This window comes from Rhinopithecus roxellana, chromosome 13 (assembly GCF_007565055.1).
Source record: "Rhinopithecus roxellana isolate Shanxi Qingling chromosome 13, ASM756505v1, whole genome shotgun sequence".
NCBI classification, from domain to species: Eukaryota; Metazoa; Chordata; class Mammalia; order Primates; family Cercopithecidae; genus Rhinopithecus; species Rhinopithecus roxellana.
Window position 1 is genome coordinate 131,054,584 of NC_044561.1, and position 24,147 is coordinate 131,078,730.

At 50.5% G+C, this 24,147-nt stretch overlaps 1 protein-coding gene across 2 annotated transcripts; it reads left to right on the top strand.

The window, feature by feature from the left end:
- The first annotated feature begins 683 nt into the window (after positions 1-683).
- Positions 684-23,797, top strand: SPATC1L (spermatogenesis and centriole associated 1 like). 2 transcript variants are annotated; one of them, XM_010370109.2, is made up of 5 exons: positions 684-787; positions 1,149-2,291; positions 15,365-15,715; positions 22,880-23,031; positions 23,248-23,792. In XM_010370109.2, the coding sequence occupies exons 2-5, from the start codon at positions 2,099-2,101 to the stop codon at positions 23,572-23,574; spliced, it is 1,023 nt and encodes a 340-aa protein (XP_010368411.2). In that variant the 5' UTR covers positions 684-787; positions 1,149-2,098; the 3' UTR covers positions 23,575-23,792. The 2 variants fall into 2 exon arrangements, with proteins under 2 accessions (XP_010368411.2, XP_010368412.2); XM_010370110.2 differs by lacking the exon at positions 1,149-2,291 and having other exon boundaries at positions 23,248-23,797.
- The last annotated feature ends 350 nt before the right edge of the window (positions 23,798-24,147 follow it).

Below are 24,147 nucleotides of genomic sequence, written 5' to 3' on the forward strand. Positions count from 1 at the left end.
TGTGAGCATAAAAATACTTAAGATATTAATAAATTGAATCCAGTGCTATATTAAAAGGATAATGTGTCAAGATCAGAAAACTGTCAGAGTGTTGATAGGTCCGTGGCTGGAGAGTATGTGATGTCAGGAGAAGGCTTCCTTGGAGCGGGAAGAAGATGGCATTTAAAATACGATGGGAGGAGCCAGGGCAGGAAAAGCCATTCAGAGCCCCGTCGGGCTGAGAGTAGGGGGCACATCTGTGACTCACCCCTCACTTCTCTCTCTGCCCTGCATCCTGGACGTGCAGGGGCATGCCCTCGTCAGTGGGCTGTGTCTGGGCCCTCGTCTTGATCTGAGGTGTGAGCCCTGTGGTGCAGCCAGGCGGGTTGGGTTGTGTCAGGAACACTTGGGGTATAGCAACCTCCATTCCCCACAAAGTCTGACTCGAGACTCTCTCCTGGAAGCAATGTTCCCGTAATGTGGCCCCCCGGGCTGAATGAAGGTGGTGTTCCCCTTGGGGGTGTCTGCACGTGAGTGCCCTTGGTGGTCCTGAGTGCCCGTCACAGGGCTGGAGGTGTGGCCGGCCCACTGGGTGGTTGGTGGTCCTGAGTGCCCGTCACAGGGCTGGAGGTGTGGCTGGCCCACTGGGTTGGTGGTGGTGGGTGCCCGTCACAGGGCTGGAGGTGTGGCCAGCCCAGTGGGTCGTGTTTTCTGGACTACGTCCCCTCCCACGAGGATGAGATGACCCTTCTGTTGCATCCCGGCTGCTGATAAAACAAGACCCTTGGAGCCAAGAAACAACACTGAGGTGATTTACTTTCCCAAGTAATTGGAGAAGCGGGGAGTCAGGGTGGGTTTCAAGATGGTCACACTGACCGAGGACAGATGCCTGCTCTAGTAGGACCCTGTGAGCCACAGCCCTGCGTGATGGCCCGAGGCGCCGTGGCCATGGGTTCGGGCCGTCCTCAGGTGCAGGCAGGAGCAGTGCAGTCAGGAACAATTGGTGTCTTAGACATGGGCGCTCGTGGTCCGAGGGGTGGACAGGCACTGCTGGACCCTTCTCATTGGGGAGTGAGGTCAGCAGGTGGCCTCCAGCCCAGCCCTCAGGGCCACCCAGCGCCCCTCAGCATGTGGGGCCAATCATGGGGCTCATGGTGGGGCTGCCCCAGGCTGGTCTCCCCCCAGGCTGGTTTCCTCCCCAGGGTGGTCTCCCCACAAGACTGGTCTCCCCCCAGGCTGGTCTCCCCCACAGGCCGGTCTCCTCCCCAGGCTGGTCTCCCCTCCAGGCTGGTCTCCCCCCAAGACTGGTCTCCTCCACAGACTGGTCTCCCCCACAGGCTGGTCTCCTCCCCAGGCTGGTCTCCCCTCCAGGCTGGTCTCCCCCCAAGACTGGTCTCCCCGCAGACTGGTCTCCTCCACAGGCTGGTCTCCCCACTAGGCTGGTCCCCTCCACCAGGCTGGTCCCCTCCACCAGGCTGGTCCCCACCACAGGCTGGTCTCCCCTGCCAGGCTGGTCTCCTCCCCAGACTGGTCTCCTCCAGCTGCCCTCACCAGCCCCTCCTTTCTCAAATGTGGGTGCCAAGGATGGGCCCTGATGAACACCTGCACACCAGAGGCCGCCCTGGGTGCCAGGGCCCACAGGAAACTGCACTGGGATCCCTGTGTCCTGGGCAGATCCTGTGGGAGGTGCAGCCCACATGTTACTCAGGTGAAGGCAGCATCCCCACCCAGCCTGAGGACTCCACACAGGGTGGACGCCGGACCCTGGCTGGGCCGCTCACTGGGGAGAGGCTTGGACGCCCCCTTGGAGTGCAGTCCCGACATCCCGTACCTGCCTCATGTCCTTGGCATTCTCGGGCCCTGGTCGTGGTGTGGGAGTGGCTGCCTGTGCACACCACGGGCCTCCAGCTTCACGGCCTCAACAGGGCTATGAGCCATCGCCGGGTCAGGCGGGGGTGCCGGGCACCTCATCACTAGGGCAGTGACATCACAAGGCGCAGAAGGCGGCGGTGGCTACGGAACTCCGTGCCCAGGCTATTTCTGTGGTGCCTGCAGGCTCTGGGCTCCCACCTCCATGGGGCTGCAGGAGCCGTGAGGGACGAGGAGGGACGCGCCCGCCATGGCTGAGGGTGGCGAGCTGATGAGCCGGCTTCTGAGTGAGAACGCAGACCTGAAGAAGCAGGTGCGCCTCCTGAAGGAGAATCAGATGCTGCGGCGGCTGCTCAGCCAGAGCTGCCAGGAGGGCAGCGGCCACGACCTGCTCCCACCCAGGGTGCCCGCCTACCCCGAGGCCGGCTCCCCCGGGAGTGGAGGTGAGGCACCACCTGGCTCACATGGCCCAAGGGTCCAGCCTGGTGGATGGGGGGGTCGTCGGACATCTGCTCCCCGGGAGTTGAGGGGGGCGGGCAGCTCCCTGATGTGGGAGGTCACAGGCACCTTTCACACCCTCAGGTCTGAGTAAAGCAAGACCAGGTGGTGGGTTCTGCTGTTGCGCTCAGGTGAGGCCCCTCCCCTCCAGGCCCACTCCAGTGAAGTGGGAGTGGTCAGCTGCAGTCATGGAAGTGCCGCCATAGGGGTAGAGCAGGTGGCATGTAGGCTTGTGGGCCTCCAGGGCCCCAGGCAGCTCTTCCAGGCTGGGCCTGGCTGGCAGTGTGCTCTGCTGCGTGTGTCTCTTCTCCTCCTGGGTCAGGGGCGAGGGGAGTGTCAGACCAGCCACACGAGTCCCATGGGTGCTGTGTCCCGTCCACTCATATCCCTGGCCAGAGCTAGCTAGGCCAGCCCCATGGTAGGAAGGTCCCACCCCAGGGAGGCCCCAGAGCGGGCCAGGGGAGCGGGTGGGGACGAGTGGGCACCTGTCCCTGGGGTGGGAGTGTGGGGCCATGATCCCACCACACGGTATTGACTCCAACCTTCTGTGGCTTTTTATTGAAAAAAATATCGAGAGTTTGATCACTCTATGCAAAGCAGTAGGCTTTATTCTAAAAGTTTTGGGAAAACAGCCCCCGTTCCTGCATGTGATCTGGGGTGTGGCTGACAGTTGTACCCCTTGACTCTTCATTGGGATGGTGGGCAGAAGACAGAGGACCCAGCATTTCCTGGGACTCCCATGGCCAACCTCATCTTCCCACCCAGCTGGGCCGGGAAAGGACGTAGTCAGCCTGCCTGGTCCTGGACGATGGAGCAGGCAGCCTCACCAGTGCCTGTGAACGCTGCTGTCTGCAAGCATGAGCCATGCCCGGGAGGCCAGCTCTGCCACTCACCAAGGGGACGCGCCAGCACCTGCGCTGGTCGGGTCGCTCCCTGAGTCCTTCCCAAACGCCGGCCACCACCCTCAGATGTGCACTCTGAGCAGGCGCAGCATGCAGGAGGTGCTCTCTGCAACCAGGCCCCAGGCCCTGCTCGGAGCTCCGTGGACAAGCCTGAGAGCGAGCTTGTCTGGAAGCAAAGTGGGGAATCCATGGCAGCATCCCCACACCTTCAGTCTCCGGCAACAGGCAGGGGCTCCTCGCAGGGAGCTGGGAGGAGAGCACCTCACCAGAAGGCGTGGGGACAGTGTGGCTGGGGAACCCGGCGCCTGGGGGCCATGCTGTGGGAGGCCCTGGGTTCTGCGTCTCCATCAGCAGCCACTGAGCCCCACGCTCACCACAGGGCGTTAGCTGGGCAGACCTGCGCTTATGGCACTGGGCCACGTGCAGGGTCCCGTTCCCAGCACTTGTGAGGCTCAGGCACTGTGGCTGCAAAAGGGCCCTTAATCTGTTTGGTGCGTGCAGACCACCACAGGCTGCGTGCCCCGGGCTGCGTTGCCGTCCTCCTCCCCAAGAAGGAATCACCCTGGGCCAGACCTCAGGGCTGGACAGAGTGCTGGGGCCTCCCCTGGCAGGAGAGGGGCAGACCCTCGACCCTTGCCCAGGCTGTGCAGTCCCCAGAGGGACCCTTGTCAGGGGCTGAGTCAGGGCAGGGTCTCCATGACCATGGCTAGTGCCCCTGCCCTTGGGTCACCTTGGCAAACCCAGGTCTTGCTGGATACAGGTCTTGGGAGGAGCCTCAACCCGAGGCCAGCAGGCCTTCCACAGAGGGCCTTGAAGCCCCCGCCACAGGGTTTGGGGCAGGCTCAGTGTGGCCCAGGCTGGCAGTGGGGAGGGGCCAGGGCAAGGCCACCCTCTAAACTCTGCCACTTCAGTGGCAGCGTGTGGTGCACCCTTGATGCTCTGGGCCTCAGCATGTGCTTGGGAACGTACCTGGGGCTGTGGGACACTGCATTCAGGACCAGCCCTCAGTGGGACTGGGGTTGGGAAAACCAGCACTGAGCTCCTGCATAAAAGGAGAAGTTTATAAACAAGGGAACCACCACCAGCAATGTTTGCATGTTGCCAAGACTTCTTCAGTGTCTGTATTCAAAACAGGATGAGTAAAAACCCACTTTTCTTATGGATTCAACAATATGTGCTCATGGTAAACTTACACACGCCATGGAGGATGCAAGGTTTAAAAAGGGCCACGCCTCTGGCCCCCTCCCCAAAGGCAGCCACAATCACTGTTTCCTTGGGTTTTCTCTGGAACTTTGATGGAGATCCGTGTGTTTGTCTGTGTATATTTTTGGTCCATCTACACAGGCTTGTGCTGTTCTGCAACTTGACTTTTGCCCCTTAACCATCCATTTCACTGTCATTCCCCATCAGTCCTCATCTGCAGATCTCCCTGGCACACTTGAACACTGGGCTCCTCCTGTGGGGGCCCCAGGCAGGCAGCACTATTACCAGTTCTTTGTGACCACAGACGCTGCTGCCGTGGGTGGCCTGTGCAGGCACCCTGTCTCTTTGTGTAGGATATCCCACTCGGGGGTCCTCGGGTCAAAGGCTGTGTGCATTTGAAATGTTGAAATAGACACGGTCAAACGCTCTCCGAAAGCCCCTACACCCCACTAATGGAGGAGGAGAGCGCTGCGCCAGCATCGTTCCAATGTCACAGGAGTGCTCATCTGTCCCCATCAGCTGGGCAGCAAGGCCTCCAGGTCTTCTCACCCAGGTTTCCAAGTGAGTGACGCGAAGCGCCAGTGGGAGCAGCAGTCCTCTGCCTCCCCTCCCGGCTGCCCCATCTCGTTTCCCTCGGGATCGTCCTGGTCCCTCCAGCACTGCCACGATGCCACTTGCCATGTCTCCACTGGAGAGGTGTCCCCTGAGGACAGCCAGGCCCCTCCAGATTGCCCACTCGCTCCCTGGTTGTTGGTGGTGGATTGTCAGATGATTTCCAACAGTGGTGAAGATTCTCTATGTGCAACTCCTGGTCCCTCCTTCCCTCTGACTCTAGAAGATCATTCCTGTGTTGTTCGATGTGTTTTTAAATGGCCATGCAATATTGCAGATTCAGATGAACCACAATGTAATGAATTCTCCTTCGGTTTGAAATTAAAGTTTTTCTTCCCCTTGAGGTAAATAACACCACAAAAAAGGTTTTAAGAGTTGTTATATTTAGGGTTTTTCCATTGGATTTCTTTTTTTGGTGTGTGTGTGATTTTTTTACTTTTATGGAGACGGGATCTTCTGTGTGGCCCAGGCTGGTCTTGAACTCCTGGGCTTAAGGGATCCTTCTGTCTTGACTTCCTAAAATGCTGGGATTACAGGTGTGAGCCACTGTGCCTGGCCTGTTATTTTTTATTTTCTTTTTGAGACAGGGTCTCTGTTCCCCAGGTTGGAGTGCAGTGGCATGATCATGGCTCACTGCAGCCTTGACCTCCCTCTGGGGCTCAAGCGTCCTCCTACCTCAGCCTACTGAGTAGCTGGGACTACACAGGTGCTCACCACCATGAGCGGCTAATTAAATTTTTTTTTTTTTTTTTTTTTTTTTTTTTTTTTTTTTTTGTAGAGACAGGGTCTCCCTGTGTTTCCCAGGCCAGTCCCAAACTCCTAGGCTCAAGCAATCCTCCCATCTTGGCCTCCCAAACCGTCGGGATTACAGGTATGAGCCACTGTCCAGCAGGGTTTTTAAAAATAGAATCATTGGTTCAGAAGGCAGGAGTAAATGGTTTTTTGTTTGTTTGTTTTTGAGGCAGAGTCTGGCTCTGTCGCCCAGGCTGGAGTGCAGTGGTGTCATCTTGGATCACTACAACCTCTGCCTCCCGGGTTCAAGCAATTCTCCTGCCTCACCCTCCCCAGTAGTTGGAATTAAAGGCACACACCACCATGTCTGGCTACTTTTTGTATTTTTCGTAGAGACGGGTTTTTGCCATGTTGGCCAGGCTGATCTTGAACTCCTGACCTCAGTGATCCACCCACCTCGGCCTCCCAAAGTGCTGGGATTACAGGCATGAACCACAGTGCCTGACCATGTATTTCTTTTTTAAAAAACTTTTAAGTTCAGGGGTACAAGTGCAGGCTTGTTACATAGGTGAACTTGTGTCATGGGGGTTTGTTGTACAGATTATTTTGTCACCCAAGTATTAAGCCTAGTACATTAGTTATTCTTCCTGATCCTCTCCCTCCTCTCACCCTTCACCATCTGGTAGGCCTCAGTATCTGTTGTTCCGCTCTATGTGTCTACGCGTTCTCATTGTTTAGCTCCCACTTACAAGTAAGAACATGCGGCATTTGGTTTTCTGTTAGTTTGCTAAGGATAATGGCCTCCAGCTCCATCCATGTTCATGCAAAGGACATGATCTCATTTTTTTTTTTTTTTTTGAGATGGAGTTTCACTCTTGTTGCTCAGGCTGTAGTGCAACGGTGCGATCTCAGCTCACTGCAACCTCCACTTCCCGGATTCAAGCGATTCTCCTGTCTCAGCCTCCCAAGTAGCTGGGATTACAGGCATACACCACCATGCCCAGCTAATTTTGTATTTTTAGTAGAGACGGGTTTTCACCATGTTGGTCAGGCTGGTCTCGAACTCCTGACCTCAGGTAATCCACCTGCCTTGGCCTCCCAAAGTGCTGGGATTACAGGCGTGAGCCGCTGCTCCCTGCTGACCTCGTTATTTTTTGTGGCTGAATAATATTCCGTGGTGTCTATGTACCACATTTTCTTTATCCAATCTACCACTGATGGGCATTTAAGTCGATTCCATGTCTTTGCTATTGTGAATAGTCTGCAGTGAACACATGCGTGCATGTGTCTCTGTAATACAGTGATTTATATTCCTTTGGGTATGTACCCAGTAACGGAATTGCTGGGTTGAATGGTATTTCTGTTTTTAGGTCTTCAAGGAATCGCCACACTGTCTTCCACAATGGCTGAACTAATTTATACTCCGACTAACAGTGTATAGGCATTTCTTTTTCTCTACAACGTTGCCAATATCTGTTGTTTTTTGACTTTTTAATTATAGCCATTCTGACTGGTGTGAGATGGTGTCTCATTGTGGTTTTTATTTACATTTCTTTAATAAGTAGTGATGTTGAGCTTTTTTTCATAGTTCATTGGCTGTATGTATCTCTTTAGAAAACAGTTCATGTCCTTTGCCCACTTTTGAATGGGGTTGTTTGTTTGTTTTTTTCTTGTAGATTTATTTAAGTTCCTTATAGATGCTGAATATTAGACCTTTGTTAGATACATGAGTTTGCAAAATTTTTCTTCCATTCTGTAGGTTTGCTGTTTACTCTGTTGATAGTTTATTTTGCTGTGCAGAAGCTCTTTAATTAGATGCCATTAGTCAATTTTTGCTTTTGTTGCCATTGCTTTTAGCATCTTTGTCATGAAATCTTTGCCCATCCCTGTGTTCTGAATGGCATTGCCTAGGTTGTCTTCCAGGGTTTTTATAGTTTTGAGTTTTACATCTAAGTTTACAATCCGTCTTGAGTTGATTTTTGTATATGGTGTAAGGAAAGGGTCCAATTTCAATCTTCTGCATATGGCTAGCTAGTTATCCCAGCACCATTTATTGAATAGGGAATCCTTTCCTCATTGCTTGTTTTTGTCAGGTTTGTTGAAGATCAGATGGTTATAGGTGTGCAAACTTATTTCTGAGTTCTGTATTCTGTTCTGTTGATCTATGTACCATGCTGTTTTGATTATCATAGCCCTGTAGTATAGTTTGAAGTTGGGTAGTGTGATGCCTAAAGCTTTGTTATTTTTGCTTAGGATTGCCTTGGCTATTCAGGCTCTTTTTTGGTTCCATATGAATTCTTAAACAGTTTTTTTCTAGTTCTGTGATTAATCTCAATGGTGTTTTAATAAGAACACCATTGACTCTATAAATTACTTTGGTCAGTATGACCATTTTTTGATATCGATTCTTCCTATACATGAATGTGGAATGTTTTTCCATTTGTGTCATCTCTGATTTCTTTGAGCAGTGTTTCGTAGTTCTCCTTGTAGACATCCTCTACCTCCCTAGTTAGCTGTATTCCTAGGTATTTTATTCTTTTTGTGGCAGTTGTGAATGGGAGTTCATTCCATTTGATTTGGCTCTTGGCTTAATTGTTGGTATACAGGAATGTTAGTGATTTTTGCACATTGATTTTGTATCCTGAGACTTTGCTGAAGTTGTTTATCAGCTAAGAAGCTGGGTTGAGACTATGGCGTTTTCTTGATATAAGATCATGTCGTCTGCAAACAGGGATAGTTTGACTTCCTCTCGTCCTATTTGGATGGGCTTTATTTCTTTCTTTTGCCTGATGGCTCTGATCAAGACTTCCAATACTATGTTGAATAGGAGTGGTGAGAGAGAGCATTCTTGTCTTGTGCCAGTTTTCAAGGGGAATGCTTCCAGCTTTTTCCCATTCAGTATGATGTTGGTTGTGAGTTTGTCATAGATAGCTCTTACTATTTTGAGGTATGTTCCTTCAATACCTAGTTTATTGAACATTTTTAACATGAAGGGGTGTTGAATTTTATTGAAAGCCTTTTCTGCTCTATTAAGATAATCGTGGTTTTGTCTTTAGTTCTGTTTATGTAATGAATCACATTTATTGGTTTATGTTGAACCTACCTTGCATCCCAGGGATAAAACCTATTTGATAGTGGTGGATAAGCTTTTTGATGTGCTGCTGGATTTGGTTTGCCAGTATTTTGTTGAGAATTTTTGCATCAGTGTTCATCAAGGATATTGGCCTGAAGTTACCTTTTTTTGTTGCATCTCTGCCATGTTTTGGTATCAGGATGATGCTGGCCTCATAGAATGAGTTAGGGAGGAGACTCTCCTCAACTTTTTGGAATAGTTTCAGCAGGAATGGTACCAGCTCTTCTTTGTACATCTGGTACAATTCAGCTGTGAATCCATCTGGTCCTGGCTTTTTTTGGTTGGTAGGCTATTTATTATTAACTCAATTTTAGAGCTTGTTATTGGTCTGTTCAGGGATTCCATTTATTCCTAGTTCAGTCTTGGGAGGGTGTATGTGTCCAGGAACTTATCCATTTTTTTTCTAGATTTTCTAGTTTATGTGTATAGAGGTTTTTATAATATTCTCTGATGGTTGGTTGTATTTTTGTGGGGTCAGTGGTAATATACCCCTTATTTCTGATTGTGTTTATTTGAATCTTCTCTCTTTTTGTCTTTATTAGTCTAGCTAGTGGTATATGTATTTTATTATTTTTTTCAAAAAGAAACAGCTCCTGGATTCGTTGATGTTTCAGATGGCTTTTTGTGTCTCAATCTCCTTCAGTTCAGCTTTGATTTTGGTTATTTCTTGTTTTCTGCTAGCTTTGGGATTTGTTGGCTCTTAATTCTCTAGTTCTTTTAGCTGTGATGTTAGGTTGATTGATTGAGATCTTTCCAACTTTTTGATGTGGACATTTAATGCTATAATTTCCCTCTTAACACTGCCTTAGCTGTGTCCTAGAGGTTCTGGTATGTTGTATTTTTGTTCTGATTAGCCTCAAGGAACTTTTTGATTTCTGCTTTAATTTCACTATTTATGCAAAAGTCATTCAGGGGCAGGTTATTCAATTTCCATGTAATTGTGTGGTTCTGAGTGAATTTTTTAGGCTTGATTTCTAATTGGGTCCGTTGTGGTCTGAGAGATTGTTATAATTCCAGTTCTTTTGCATTTGCTGAGGAGTATTTTACCTCCAATTATGTGACTGAATTTAGAGTGTGTGCCATGTGGCAATGAGAAGAATGTATATTCTATTGTTTTGGGGTGGAGAGTTCTGTAGATATCTATCAGGTACATTTGATCCAGTGCTGAGTTCATGTCCTGAATATCTTTGTTAATTTTCTGTCTCAGTTATCTGTATAATACTGTCAGTGTGGTGTCACTATTATTATGAGGGAATCTAAGCCTCCTTGAAGATCTCTAAGAACTTGCTTTATAAATCTTGGTGCTCTTGTGTTGGGTGCATATATATTTAGTGTAGTTAGGTCTGCTTGTTAAATGGAACAGTTCACCATTGTGTAATGCTCTTCTTTGTCTTTTTTTATATTCATTGGTTTAAACTCTGTTTGGTCAGAAACTATGACTGCAACCCTGCAACTGTAGTTTTCCATTTGCTTGGTAGATTTTTCTCCATGCCTTTATTTTGAGCCTATTTGTGTTATTGCATGTGAGATGGGTGTCTTGAAGACAGCATACCAATGAGTGTTGGTTCTTTATCTAACTTGCCATTCTGTGTCTTTTTTTTGAGACAGAGTCTTGCTCTGTCTTCTAGGCTGGAGTATGGTAGCGCAAACTCGGCTCACTGCAACCTCCGCCACCTGAGTTCAAATGATTCTCCTGCCTCAGCCTCCCAAGTAGGTAGAATTACAGGCACCCCCCACCATGCCTGGCTAATTTTTGTTATTTTTTATTTATTTTTATTTATTTATTTATTTATTTTTTGAGATGGAGTCTCGCTCTGTCGCCCAGGCTGGAGTGCAGTGGCGCAATCTCGGCTCACTGCAAGCTCCGCCTCCCGGGTTCACGCCATTCTCCTGCCTCAGCTTCCCGAGTAGCTGGGACTACAGGTGCCCGCCATCTTGCCTGGCTAGTTTTTCGTATTTTTTTTTTTTTTTTTTTGAGGCGGAGTCTCGCTCTGTCGCCCGGACTGGAGTGCAGTGGCCAGATCTCAGCTCACTGCAAGCTCCGCCTCCCGGGTTCATGCCATTCTCCTGCCTCAGCCTCCCGAGTAGCTGGGACTACAGGCGCCCGCCACCTTGCCCGGCTAGTTTTTGTATTTTTAGTAGAGACGGGGTTTCACCGTGTTAGCCAGGATGGTCTCGATCTCCTGACCTCGTGATCCGCCCGTCTCGGCCTCCCAAAGTGCTGGGATTACAGGCTTGAGCCACCACGCCCGGCCCGTTTTTCGTATTTTTTAGTAGAGACAGGGTTTCACCGTGTAGGCCAGGATGGTCTCGATCTCCTGACCTCGTGATCCACCCGTCTTGGACTCCCAAAGTGCTGGGATTACAGGCTTGAGCCACCATGCCCGGCCATTTTTGTTATTTTTTAGGAGAGATGAGGTTTCATCATGTTGGCCAGGCTGGTCTTGAACTCCTGGCCTCAAGTGATTTGCCTGCTTTAGCCTCCCAAAGTGCTGGGATTACAGACGTGAGTCACTGTACCTGGTCTGTTTGATGACCTTGAGGTTTTGATTGTGGTATAAGGTGGATTCAGCCAACTGGCTTCATTTATAGAATATTTAAGGGGCCGGTGCCCAGCTCCCAACTCCTAGACTGCATGCTTTCGCTCTGGGGCACTTGTTTTGGGCCCTAACTTTGTTCTCTGGCTCCTTGAGGTTTGTAATCCACTGCACTGGGGGACTGAGGTACTGCAGCTACAGCAGAATGGCTGCCAGATGCAGGGTGCCTGCCTTCCTGTGGCGGTTCACCACAGTGGTGGTGGCAAAGCAGCTGGGGTGGGCATGGGGGCTCTGGCTGGAGACTGTGTGCAGTCACTCTGGAGGTACTGTAGGCATGGGGCGGGGTGCTGGTGGGCACAGGTCTAGGTGCCTTTTCTGTGTCCTGCAAGCAGGAGTCATCGCTCAGGGTCCAGGAGGATCCACCATTCTCTGCTCAGTGTTAGGTCAAGGGCAGGGTGCTGGCGGGTATGGGGTTTGCTGGCTCTGTGTCTGCCAAGGCTTCATCTGCAATGGAAGTCTGTGGGGAAAGGGGAGGCCGACTGGACTCCTGTGTGCTGCTGGGGGGAGGAAATCAAAACCCACCTGTGCAGACACCAGCTGAGTGATGTGGCGAGTTGCCTGGGCCCAGGGGAAGCTGCAGTAGGAGGAGGGAGTGGGCGGGCTGGTGCGTGGCCATTAGGGCTGTCTCGCTGGAGCTCTCCACTGGTCAGGCACAGTCTGCCAGCACAGAAGCTATGGTGAAGGCCCCCAGGGCACCCAAGACTGCCCTGTAAGCAGGCATGGCCAGGCTGGGGCCCCAGGAGAAGCCAGAAGACCAAGGGGGTGCTCAGGTCGGACTGGTCCCATCTGATGGGCAAGACCACCCTGCAGAGATCAGGTCTGACACTTCCCCTAGGCCCAAAGTCTCCTATGGGAGCAAGTCAAGCCTGAGGAAGTGGCCATCCCTGGCTGTGTTCCCGCACCAGACCCTCTGGGCTCCGCTTCAGCTAACTACTGCCCCCAGCACTTCTCTAAGCAGCTCTCCCTGCCAACTGGAGGGTCCATGGTGGGCGAGGGGTCTCCCCCAGCTGGGGGTCCAGGGGGCCATGGCAACAGTGGGTTGCTGCTCCTTGCCCGTTTAACTCCCCCATTTTCCCAGAGCTGTTGTGGGTCCAAAAATGAGTACCAGTGCTCAGTAGTCCCAGGCAGGGTTCCCAGCTTTCTCCCCTTCAGCCCAGCTTCGGTGTGCTCCCTCCATCTGCCCTCAGCACCTTCCCTCTGAAGATGTGTTAAAAGCTCACCAATCATCTCAGGCCCTCTGTGGGAGCTGTATCGCCTGGCTGCATCTGGCCGGCCATCCTGCCCCTCCAGTCCACATGAACTTCTTATTTCTGTTTTTGTCCTTATTACTCAGAACTCGGGCCTTGGCCTCGACTTTCATGGGGTCTCCTCCAGGGAAGGTGAGAGAGGGTTCAGCTGCATCCTGGTCCTCCTGACCAGCTGTGGGAGGGACCAACGGTCCCCTCTGCCCAGAGGAGGGAGGTTTGCACAGGCTGGATGCTGGGAAAGAGTCCTTCCAGTTCTTATTTTTGAAAAACAGAAAATTTGAGAAATGGCTCATCTTGTTCAGTGTTTATGAGCCTGTCTCTGAACCAGGGGAGGTAACTCAGCTTCTTGCCAGGGACTGTATGTGGGATCTTGCTATGCTGCACAGCCACTGGGCTCTGCACACCCTGCCTCTTGCTTTCCACCCCGTCTTGTTCTCTGCATACCTCCCTGCTTTGTGCTCTCCACAACCCCCACCTCATGCTCTGTGCATCCCCCGCCTTGTGCGCTGCACACCCCTGCCTTGTGCTCTGTGCACGTCCCACCTTGTGCTCTGCACACCCCCACCTCGTGCTCTGCACACCTCCCGCCTCGTGCTCTGCATACCCCCGCCTCGTGCTCTGTGCATCTCCCACCTCGTGCTTTGCATACCCACGCCTCATGCTCTGCACACCCCTGCCTCGTGCTCTGCGCACCTCCCGCCTCGTGCTGTGTGTATCCCCTGCCTCATGCTCTGCACACCCCTGCCTTGTGCTCTGTGCACACTCCTGCCTCGTGCTCTGCACAGCCTGCCTCATGCTCTGTGCATCTCCTGCCTCACGCTCTGCACCTCCACCTCGTGTCTGTGTACACTTGTGCCTCGTGCTATTTGTTCTTGATCATGTTTGGATGAGACTTTGTGCAATAATTTTTGGCTTGGCCATGGCTTTTTTTTTTTTTTCTGGGGGTTATCTTTGTAGGAATTTGACATCAGAGTTGTGACAAATTTTGAAAGCTAATTGAGCATCTTTTAACCTGTTCTATGGTTCCAGCCTCATTTGTATGATGTCGGGATTATGACTTGTTTGGGAAGTTGGCAGACTCACCCACAGACCATCGAGGCCTGCAGCCCTTTGGGGAATAATCATTTCATAACTTCTAGATTTTCCTTGTGTATTGGTTCACTTAGGTTTTATACTTCTTACTGAGTCACTTGAAAGTAATTTTCCAGAAGATATCTCCTTTTATTGAAACTTTAACTAATACACAATTGTACATAATATTCTTTTATAATTTGAAAAGTATCTGGGGTGGGAGCCTGTGAAGCCTGAGGACTCCAGGCCTCCCATGTGGCAGGAGGCCAGGCACACGTTAATGACTTTGCTTCTTTTGAACACTTTTTTTCCTTGGAAAACATTTCAGATGGAAGATTAGTTGGTTCCTTTATAGGCACTTTTTTTTGTTTGTTTGGTTTTTTTTTTGAGACGGAGTCTTGCTCTGTTGGCCAGGCTGGATTGCAGTGGCATGATCTCGGCTCACTGCAAGCTCCGGTAGACACATTTTAAGGTATAATTTTTTTATATGGGTCTGAACACTTTCTCTAATATGTATTTGCTTTATGGCTAGGAGAGTACTCATGACATGGAGGTAGAATAGAATTTTATAAGCCATAAAGGCATAGATAAGCTAAATTTGACCAGGGATTAGGGAAATGCCACATGACCTCATCAGCCTGGTTGGGGAATACTCAGTCCTCATGAGGGTGTGGGGCCAGGAGCTGTTGGTGGGCATGGACCCTCCCCCTTGGTGTGGAAAGCAAAGAAAATGCACACACCTGAGCCCAGCGTTGGACCACAGCGGATGCTCATGGAGCAGGAGGCTCCTCCCCAGCCACAGAGGATGCTCATAGAGCAGGAGGTTCCTCCCAGGGCGTGGAGGATGCTCGCAGATCAGGAGGCTTCTCCCAGGAGGCTGATTGCCGCTGTGACCTGAGCCCAGCTTTGGACCACAGAGGATGCTCACAGAGCAGGGAAGCTCCTCCTGGGAGGCCGATGACCGCTGTGTGTTTGCAAGGAAACATGGAAACAGGCCCTGTCCATCAATAGGGCAAGGGATACAAATTCACTGTGTGTGTATGTATGTGTGCTCATGTGTACAGAGGTGCCAGGAAACAGTTAAATGAACCAGGGAGCTACCAGACGGCTCAGCGTGGATACATCTCAGAGATAATGCAACAGCAAAAAGTTCTGTTGCAGAATAAAATGTGTAGGGTGGTACCATTTATGTACAATTTAAGAAGCATATAGAAGTCATTCTCCAGTGTGTATGGGTGCACAGACAGGCAGGAGGCACATGGAGGCCTGCCCACTTGCTGTGCCCATAGACGCAGTGCTCCCACGGGCAGGATGGGCACCTGTGGCCACTTCACCACATCCAACTCCTCCTTTTACACCTGAGGCCTGAGGAGAAGGAGGATGCTCTGAAGCCAGGGAAACCCCAGCAGGTGTTGAAGCTTGGGGTGGGGTGCATACAGTTTGTTACCATGTTCTCTGTACTTCTCAGGAATGTCTTAGGAGCATCAGCCTGACTTCTCATCCCTTTCCTCCCCACCTCAGTTCCGGATTTCGGAAGGTTCATGAGTGTTGCCGACATGCCCTCCCAGCTGCAGACATCCTCCCTGGAGGACCTGCTGTGCTCACATGCCCCCCTGTCCAGTGAGGACGACACCTCCCCGGGCTGTGCAGCCCCCTCCCAGTCACCCTTCAAGGCCTTCCTCAGTTCCCCGGAGTTGCACAGCCACCGAGGCACCGACAGGAAGCTGTCCCCGCTCCTGAGCCCCTTGCAAGACTCACTGGTGGACAAGACCCTGCTGGAGCCCAGGGAGATGGTCCGGCCTAAGAAGGTGTGCTTCTCAGAGAGCAGCCTGCCCACTGGGGACAGGACCAGGAGAAGCTACTACCTCAACGGTATGGCCAGGTGCGGGGATGCCTGGGTGGGCCCCCAGTGCAGCTGGTAGCTGTGCGGAGGGCACATCTGGGTGGTCAGGCAGGGCCGTTTCTCCATCGCGTCACACAGAGTGGAGGGAGGAGAGCCAGGCTGGGAGGCTGGGGTCCAAGGCTGTGTCTGTCCTAGTCTTTTGCCAAGAAAAAATGCATTGCTTGTCTTCTTGGGAAGGGTTCTTTACGTGTCTGGATGTGAGTCCTTTTTTGGGTGTATGTTTTGCAGATATGGTCTCCCACTCCAAGGTTTTTCACTTTCATAATAATGTTTTTTGATGAGCAAAACTGTTTAATTTGATGATGTCCAATTTATTGATTTTTCTTTTGTATTTTATGCTTTTTATGTTCAGTTTAAGAAATCTTTGCCAAGCCCAAGGTCACACAGATTCTCTCCTATGTGTTGTTCTAGAAGTTTTATAGTTTAGGTTTTACATGTAGGTCTCTGATCAATTCCAAGATAATTTTCATATATGGTGTGAGGTTTGCATGTAGATATCCACCTGAGGCTCAGGCTGACCCCCCACCTCAGCCTCCCCGGTGTCTGAGACTACAGGTATATGCCACCTGGCCTGGCTAATTTTTTGCTTTTTTGTGTTTTTGTTATTGTAGAGATGGGATTTTGCTCCGATGCCTAGGCTGGTCTTGAACTCCTGGAGTGAAGTAATTCGCCTACCTCAGCCTCCCAAAGTGCTGGGATTACAGGCATGAGCCATCATGCCTGGCCTGTCAATTTTATTTATCTTTTCAAATAACCGATTTTTTGTTACATTGATCTTTTGTATTGTTTTCTTCATTTAAATTTCATTTATTTCTGCTCTGATCTTAATTATTTTTCTTCTAATTTTGGATTGGGTTTGCTCATGCTTTTCTAGCTCTGTGAGATGAATCATTAGCTTGTTTATTTGAAGTTTTTCGGCCGGGCGCGGTGGCTCAAGCCTGTAATCCCAGCACTTTGGGAGGCCGAGACGGGCGGATCACGAGGTCAGGAGATCGAGACCATCCTGGCTAACACGGTGAAACCCCGTCTCTACTAAAAATACAAAAACTAGCCGGGCGAGGTGGCGGGCGCCTGTAGTCCCAGCTACTCGGGAGGCTGAGGCAGGAGAATGGCGTAAACCCGGGAGGCGGAGCTTGCAGTGAGCTGAGATCTGGCCACTGCACTCCAGTCCGGGCGACAGAGCGAGACTCCGCCTCAAAAAAAAAAAAAAAAAAAAAAAAAAGAAGTTTTTCTACTTTTTGATGTAGGCACTAATCGCTGTAAACTCTTAATACTTATCACTATAGCTCTCAGTATGGCTTTTGCTGTGTCTAGTACATGCTAGGTTTCGGTATGTTGTGTTTCCATTATCATTTGTTTCAAGACATTTTAAAATTTCCTTCTTAATTTCTTCATTGATGCACTGGCCATTCAGGAGTGTATCGTTTAATTTCTTTTTTTTTTTTTTTTTTTTTTTTTTTTGAGACGGAGTCTTGCTCTATCGCCCAGGCTGGAGTGCAGTGGCCGGATCTCAGCTCACTGCAAGCTCTGCCTCCCAGGTTTACACCATTCTCCTGCCTCAGCCTCCTGAGTAGCTGAGACTACAGGCGTCCGCCACCTCGCCCGGCTAGTTTTTTTGTATTTTTTAGTAGAGACGGGGTTTTGCCACGTTAGCCAGGATGGTCTCGATCTCCTGACCTCGTGATCCGCCCATCTCGGCCTCCCAAAGTGCTGGGATTACAGGCTTGAGCCACCGTGCCCGGCCAATTGTTTGATTTTTAAAGACTTGTTTTGTAGCCTAACATATGGTCTATCCTTGAGAATGATCCATGTGCTTACGAGAAGCATGTATATTCTGCACCTGTTGGATGAAATGTTCTGTAAATATCTATTATGTTCATTTGGTCTGTAGTATCAATTAAGTCTGATATTCCTTTGATTTTCTGTCTTAAAGATCTGCCAAGGGTGAAAATGGGTCTTGAAGTTTCTGGTTACTATTGTATTGGGGTCTGTTTCTCGCTTTAGCTCTAGTAATATTTGCTTTACATATCTGGGTGCTCCAGTGTTGGGTGCATATATATTTACAACTGTTATATCCACTTGCTGAATTGACCCCTTTATCATTATATGATGACCTTTTTTGTCTCTTTTTATAGTTTTTGTCTTGAAATCCGCTTTGATGAAGTTTGGCTACTACTGCTCTTTTTTGGTTCTCATTTGCATGGAATATCTTTTTCTATCCCTTTATTTTCAGTCTATGTGTGTCTTTATAGGCAAAGTGTGTTTCCTGTAGGCAATAGATGGTTGGGTCTTTTTTTTATCCATTCAGCCACTCCTCCATCTTTCGATTGGAGAGTTTAGTCTATTTACATTCAAAGTTTCTTGTTTTTTTTTTCCCCCAGACAGAGTCTCGGTCTCTCGCCCACGCTGGAGTGCAGAGGCGCGATCTCAGCTCACTGCAAGCTCCGCCTCCTGGGTTCACGCCACTCTTCTGCCTCAGCCTCCCGAGTAGCTGGGACTGCAGGTGCCGCCACCACACCCGGCTAATTTTTTATATTTTTTAGTAGAGACAGGGTTTCACCATGTTAGCCAGGATGGTCTCAATCTGCTGACCTCGTGATCCGCCCACCTCAGCCTCCCAAAGTGCTGGGATTACAGGCGTGAGCCACCGTGCCAAGCCTGTTTTTGACCAAACTCACACACCATCATTCATCGATTTGACGGTGCTGTAATTTTTTTTTTTTTTTTTTTTTTGAGACAAGGTCTCACTTTGATGCCCAGGCTGGAGTGCAGTGGCATAATCTTGGCTCACTGCAACCTCCATCTCCTGGGTTCAAGCAATTCTCATGCCTCAGCCACCTGAGTAGCTGAGATTCCAGGCACATGCCACCACGCCCAGCTAATCTTTGTATTTTTAGTAGAGATAGGGTTTTGCCATGTTGGCCAGGCTGGTCTTGAACTCCTGACCTCAAGTGATCCACCCCCTCCTCAGCCTCCCAAAGTACTGGGATTACAGGCATGAACCACTGCGCCCGGCCTATTTACATTCCAAGTTATTATTGATAAGGACTTACTCCTGCCATTTTGTTATTTGTTTTCTCATTGTTTTGTGATCTTCCCTCCTCTTTAGAGTTTGTGTTGACTTGGTGTTATTTATTTATTCCTTAAGTAGTAGAATTCACTGCTGAAACTACCTGAACCTTGAATGGTCTCTATAGGAACATTTTTCCCCTACAAATTCCATTTTATTGATAATATCAACAGAAATTAAGGCTGTTGAGACAGAAATAATTCGATAAAGATTTGTTGGAAGCCAAATGTGAGAATCAACCCATGGGAACACACCAACAAAGCTAAGAGTGTTCTGGAATCTAAGTCAGAAGACTTCTATAGGAGAGGCTAGGAGAAGGGAAAGGACTCCTCATACTCATGTTGCCCTTTCTTTGGAGGGTACAACACAGAGGTTACAAGCATTGGCTACAGATGACAACATACAGGCCAACACGTCTCTGTGCAAGACAGTCAGTAAACCTTTATGATTCAGGAATAAATCAGCGTCTTTCAGTGCATTAATCAGCACGTCAGCAATCTGAGGGAATCGTGATAAGATTCTTTTCTCAGGGATCATCAATCACAAGGCTTTCCCAAGGCCAGTTTGGAAGTCTGTTTCCTGTCAAATGTGACCTGTAAGGTTATCAGATAGAAGGCTATTCAGATTATGTGTTTCTTCTTGAGTGAACTTTGGTAGTTTGTGTCTTTTAAGGAATTGATCAATTTCATCTAGGTTGTCAAAGTTATTGGCATAAAGTCATGCCTAATACTTCCTTATTATCCTTTTTATGTCTGTAGAATCTGCGGTAGTGGCATCTCTAATTTCCGTTAGTGGTAATTTTTGTCTTCTTTCTTTTTTCCCCTAAGTCTGGCTACAGGTTTATCAATGTATGGCCTTTTTTCTTTGAAGAATAGGTTTTTGGCTGGATCTTACAGAGCACAGGTTGGACTAGAAATCATTTCTAGAACCTATACTAGAATCATTTCTCACCTGTAGCATGTTTCTTATACCTAATTTATGCCTTGGTCGGGGGCGGGGGATGAGAGAAAGAGCTTGATTCCGGTTTTTTTTTTTTTTTTGAGATGGAGTCTCGCCCTGTTGCCCAGTCTGGAGTGCGGTAGCACGATCTTGGCTCACTGCAACCTCCACTTCCCAGGTTCAAGCCATTCTCCTGCCTCAGCCTCCCGAGTAGCTGGGATTACAGGCACCTGCCACCACACCTGGCTAATTTTTGTATTTTTAGTAGAGACAGGGTTTCACCATGTTTGCCAAGCTGGTCTCAAACTCCTGATCTCCTGATCCACCCACCTCGGCCTCCCAAAGTGCTGGGATTACAGGCGTGAGCCACTGCACCTGGCCAAGAGCTTGATTCTTGATGACAGAAATACATTGATACAGAAGGAGGAGATTACACCTGCTCCTCCGCACCCCTTATTGGCTCTAACACACTTCTGTGTAGTGTGTTGGCGTACCTCTTCTGCACGTTGACTTACCTCTTCTGCACGTTGACTTACCTCTTCTGCACGTTGACTTACCTCTTCTGCAGTCTTGAAAAGTGATTGGGAAAGGAATACAGTGAAAACTACAAACATTATTGAAAGGAATGAAGAAGTCATCAATGACCAGGCACGGTGGCTCACACCTGTAATCCCAGCATTTTGGAAGGCTGAGATGGGCAGATCTCTTGAGCCCAGCAGTTCAAGACCAGCCTGGGCAACAGGGCAAAACCCCATTTCTACCAACCCCCCACCCCCCAAATTAGCTGGGCGTGATGGTGCATGCCTGTAGTTCCAGCTATTCAGGAGGCTGAGGTGGGAGGATCACTTGAGCCCAGAAGGTAGAGGTTGCAGTGAGCTGAGATCATGCCACTGCACTCCAGCCTGGGTGACAGAGCGAGACCCTTTCTCCAAAAAACAAACAAAAAATAAATAAAAGTCAATAAACAGAAAAACATCTTGTGTTAACAGATTGGAAAACTTTATATTGTTTAATAATCAATAATTTTGATATGGATTACATTGGATCTACAGATTCATGCAATCCCAATTAGAATCCCAGTGGCTTCTTTATAGAAACTGACAAGCAGAAACTTAAAACCATGTAGAAGTGTAAGGAACCAGAATAGGTAAAACGATCTTGGAAAAGGAGAACAACATTCCCAGGTTTCAAAACTGACTGTAAAACTTACAGTCACCAAGACTGTGGTGCTGCCATAAGGATGGATACAGATCAATGCGGTGGAATTGGAAGGTCAGAAATAAACCCGTACGTAGATGGTTTCCAACAAGACAGTTCAGTAGGGACAGAATACTGTTTAACAAGTGGTGCTGGAACAAGGAGGTATCCACATGCCAAAGAATGAAGCTGGGCCTTACTCCATAGCACATACAAAAATTAACTCAAAATGGATCAAAGACCTAAGAGGCCCCAAAGAGCTGAGGCCAGAAAACTCATAGAAAAGCCATAGGGGTAAATCTTCGTGACCTTGCATTTGGCAATGGATTCTTAGCACACCAAAAGCATGAGCAAAGGGAGACACAAATTGGACTTCATCAAAAGTAGAACAAAAGAAAAAACAAACTTTTGTGCTTCAAAGGACAGTTTCAAAAAAATGAAAAGCCAACCCAGAGAATGGGAGAAAACATTTGTAAATTGTGCATTTGAAATGGGACTAGTATGCAGAATGTTTAAGAACTCTGACAATTCAACAGTAAGAAGACAAACAATCCAATGAAAAATCGCTATAGGACCTGAATAGATATTTCTCCAAAGAAGATACAGTATATAAATGGCCAATAAGCACGTGAGAAGATGCTCAAATCACTAGTCGTTAGTGAAATGCAAATGAGATACTGTTTCCCGTCCCTCAGGAAAAGATGGACAAGGTCATGTGCTGTTATGGACTCGGATGCCATTAGAGGCTGCCCTGGGGAGGGGGGTTTGGAAGCAGGTTTTGTGGGGACATTGGAGACTCCTAAGTAATGTCGAGGAAGTAATTAAAATAGAACATCCTGGGCCAGGCGTGGTGGCTCACGTCTGTAATCCCAGCACTATGGGAAGCCCAGACGGGCGGATCACCTGAGGTCAGCAGTTCAAGACCAGCCTGGCCAACATAGTGAAACCCCATCTCTACTAAAACTACAAAAACTTAGCTGGGTGTGGTGGCACGCAGCTATAGTTCCAGCTACTCGGGAGGCTGAGGCAGGAGAATCGCTTGAGCCGGGGAGGCGGAGGTTGCAGTGAGTGGAGATGGCACCACTGCACTCCAGCCTAGATGATAGAGCGAGACCCCGTCTTAAAAAAAAACAGTGTCCGGCCGGGCGTGGTGAGTCACGCCTGTAATCCCAGCACTTTGGGAGGTCGAGGCAGGCGGATCACGAGGTCAGGAGATCGAGACCATCCTGGCAAACATGGTGAAACCCCGTGTCTACTAAAAATACAAAAAATTAGCCGGGCATGGTGGGGGGCGCCTGTCGTCCCAGCTACTCAGGAGGCTGAGGCAGGAGAATGGCGTGAACCCGGGAGGCGGAGCTTGCAGTGAGCTGAGATCCGGCCACTGCACTCCAGACTGGGCGACAGAGCGAGACTCCGTCTCAAAAAAAAAAAAAAAAAAGAACGTCCTGCCAATCCAGTGACCATCTTCTCAGAGGTGGGAAAGAATGAAGCCATTTTCCTGAATAAACATTAAAGCAGCCTTTGGTGCCCAGAGGCTCAGAGGTTGCCAAGACAGAGGGACTGTCCCCTTCCTCCCAGGCAAGCCGGCTGGGTGACCCGTCCGAACTCACCCCTCCAGGGCTGGGTTCCTCTGTCCTCGCAGAGCCAGCGCTGGGGCAGGCTCAGTCCCACCCCCAAGATTAAAAGGTTTGCCTCATCCCAAAGGGACAGAGGGGAGCCGAGGACAGGGCGAAGGGAAACCTGTCTTGCCCTTTGGCACTTTAAGAAACTCCTTTTCTTTCAGATTCTATTTGCCGGACAGTGGGGGGTGGCGGCAGGCGGAGGGGAGGGGCATGGAGGAGCCGCCCCCCACGTGGCCGGGTGGGACCCTCTGGGGCAGTGGATCCTCGCGCTCCCCTGACCTTGTCCCCGGCCTTCCCTCCCCCAGAGATCCAGAGCTTCGCGGGCGCCGAGAAGGACGCGCGCGTGGTGGGCGAGATCGCCTTCCAGCTGGACCGCCGCATCCTGGCCTACGTGTTTCCCGGCGTGACGCGGCTCTACGGCTTCACGGTGGCCAACATCCCCGAGAAGATCAAGCAGGTGCGCCCCGCGGGGAGGGCGCGGCCAGGAGGGTGCGGGGCGCTTGGTTCCTCCCTGTGAGGCCCCCAGATCTTGACTCCTGCCCGGGCGCTGTCCGCGGGAGGGGACCCCGGGGACCCAGGCAGGCGGGGCAGGGATCGGCCCTGGGCCTGGAAGTCCCCGTCCGAGGGCCCCGAGGCCCCCTCGCCCTCCACCATCCATGCGCTGCGCCCGCAGACCTCCATCAAGTCCCTGGACGGCTCCGTGGACGAGAAGAAGCTGCGCGAGCTGACGCAGCGCTACCTGGCCCTGAGCGCGCGCCTGGAGAAGCTGGGCTACAGCCGCGACGTGCACCCGGCGTTCAGCGAGTTCCTCATCAACACCTACGGCATCCTGAAGCAGCGGCCCGACCTGCGCGCCAACCCCCTGCACAGCAGCCCGGCCGCGCTGCGCAAGCTGGTCATCGACGTGGTGCCCCCCAAGTTCCTGGGCGACTCGCTGCTGCTGCTCAACTGCCTGTGCGAGCTCTCCAAGGAGGACAGCAAGCCCCTCTTCGCCTGGTGAGCCGCCCCGTGCCCACCGCCTTGCCTGCAGTAAACGCGTTTGTTCCAACCCGGAGGCCGTGGTGCCTCCTGCGCGTCTCCCGGAGGGGAAAGGGCCGCGTCCCCCGCGCGCGAGGCCGGAGCAGGCGCCTCTCCAGCGGGCGCTGGGCCCCGACCGCAGCCCGCCGCCGCCCGCACCTGCGGAGTGCTTGTCACCCCTCATTAAAGTCTTCCGTTTGCTTGTCTGCCTTCACCTCTGGCTCTTTGAGGGCGTGAAGGGCGCCTGCAGGAAGCGCCGCTGGGTGCTCCTGGCGGGAAGCCTGGAAGGAGCCGCAGCCTGCAGGGACCCCCGCTCCCCACTTTCTTCTCCGCCCCCCACCCCTCCCCCGGGCCTCTGCACCCACCCGCTTTCCCGCCCGGGACGACGAGTCCTGTCCCAGTTTGAGTTTCCCCAAATGCCGAGCTGGGGTAAGGATTTGGTTCTGCCGGATGGTTGCGCACCCCTGCAGGCAAAATGGAAACGCAGCCCCTTGTTCAAAAGCGAAGAATTCAAAGAATTACAGTGAACCAGGGCCTTAGGACTGAGCGGTGGCAA

Excerpts from the sequence above, each read along its gene's own strand:
- SPATC1L (XM_010370109.2), top strand. The coding sequence starts at position 2,099 with ATGGCTGAGGGTGGCGAGCTGATGAGCCGGCTTCTGAGTGAGAACGCA. Across the intron at positions 2,292-15,364 it reads CGGCTCCCCCGGGAGTGGAG|TTCCGGATTTCGGAAGGTTC; the intron begins GTGAGGCACCAC and ends TCCCCACCTCAG. Across the intron at positions 15,716-22,879 it reads GAGAAGCTACTACCTCAACG|AGATCCAGAGCTTCGCGGGC; the intron begins GTATGGCCAGGT and ends TCCCTCCCCCAG.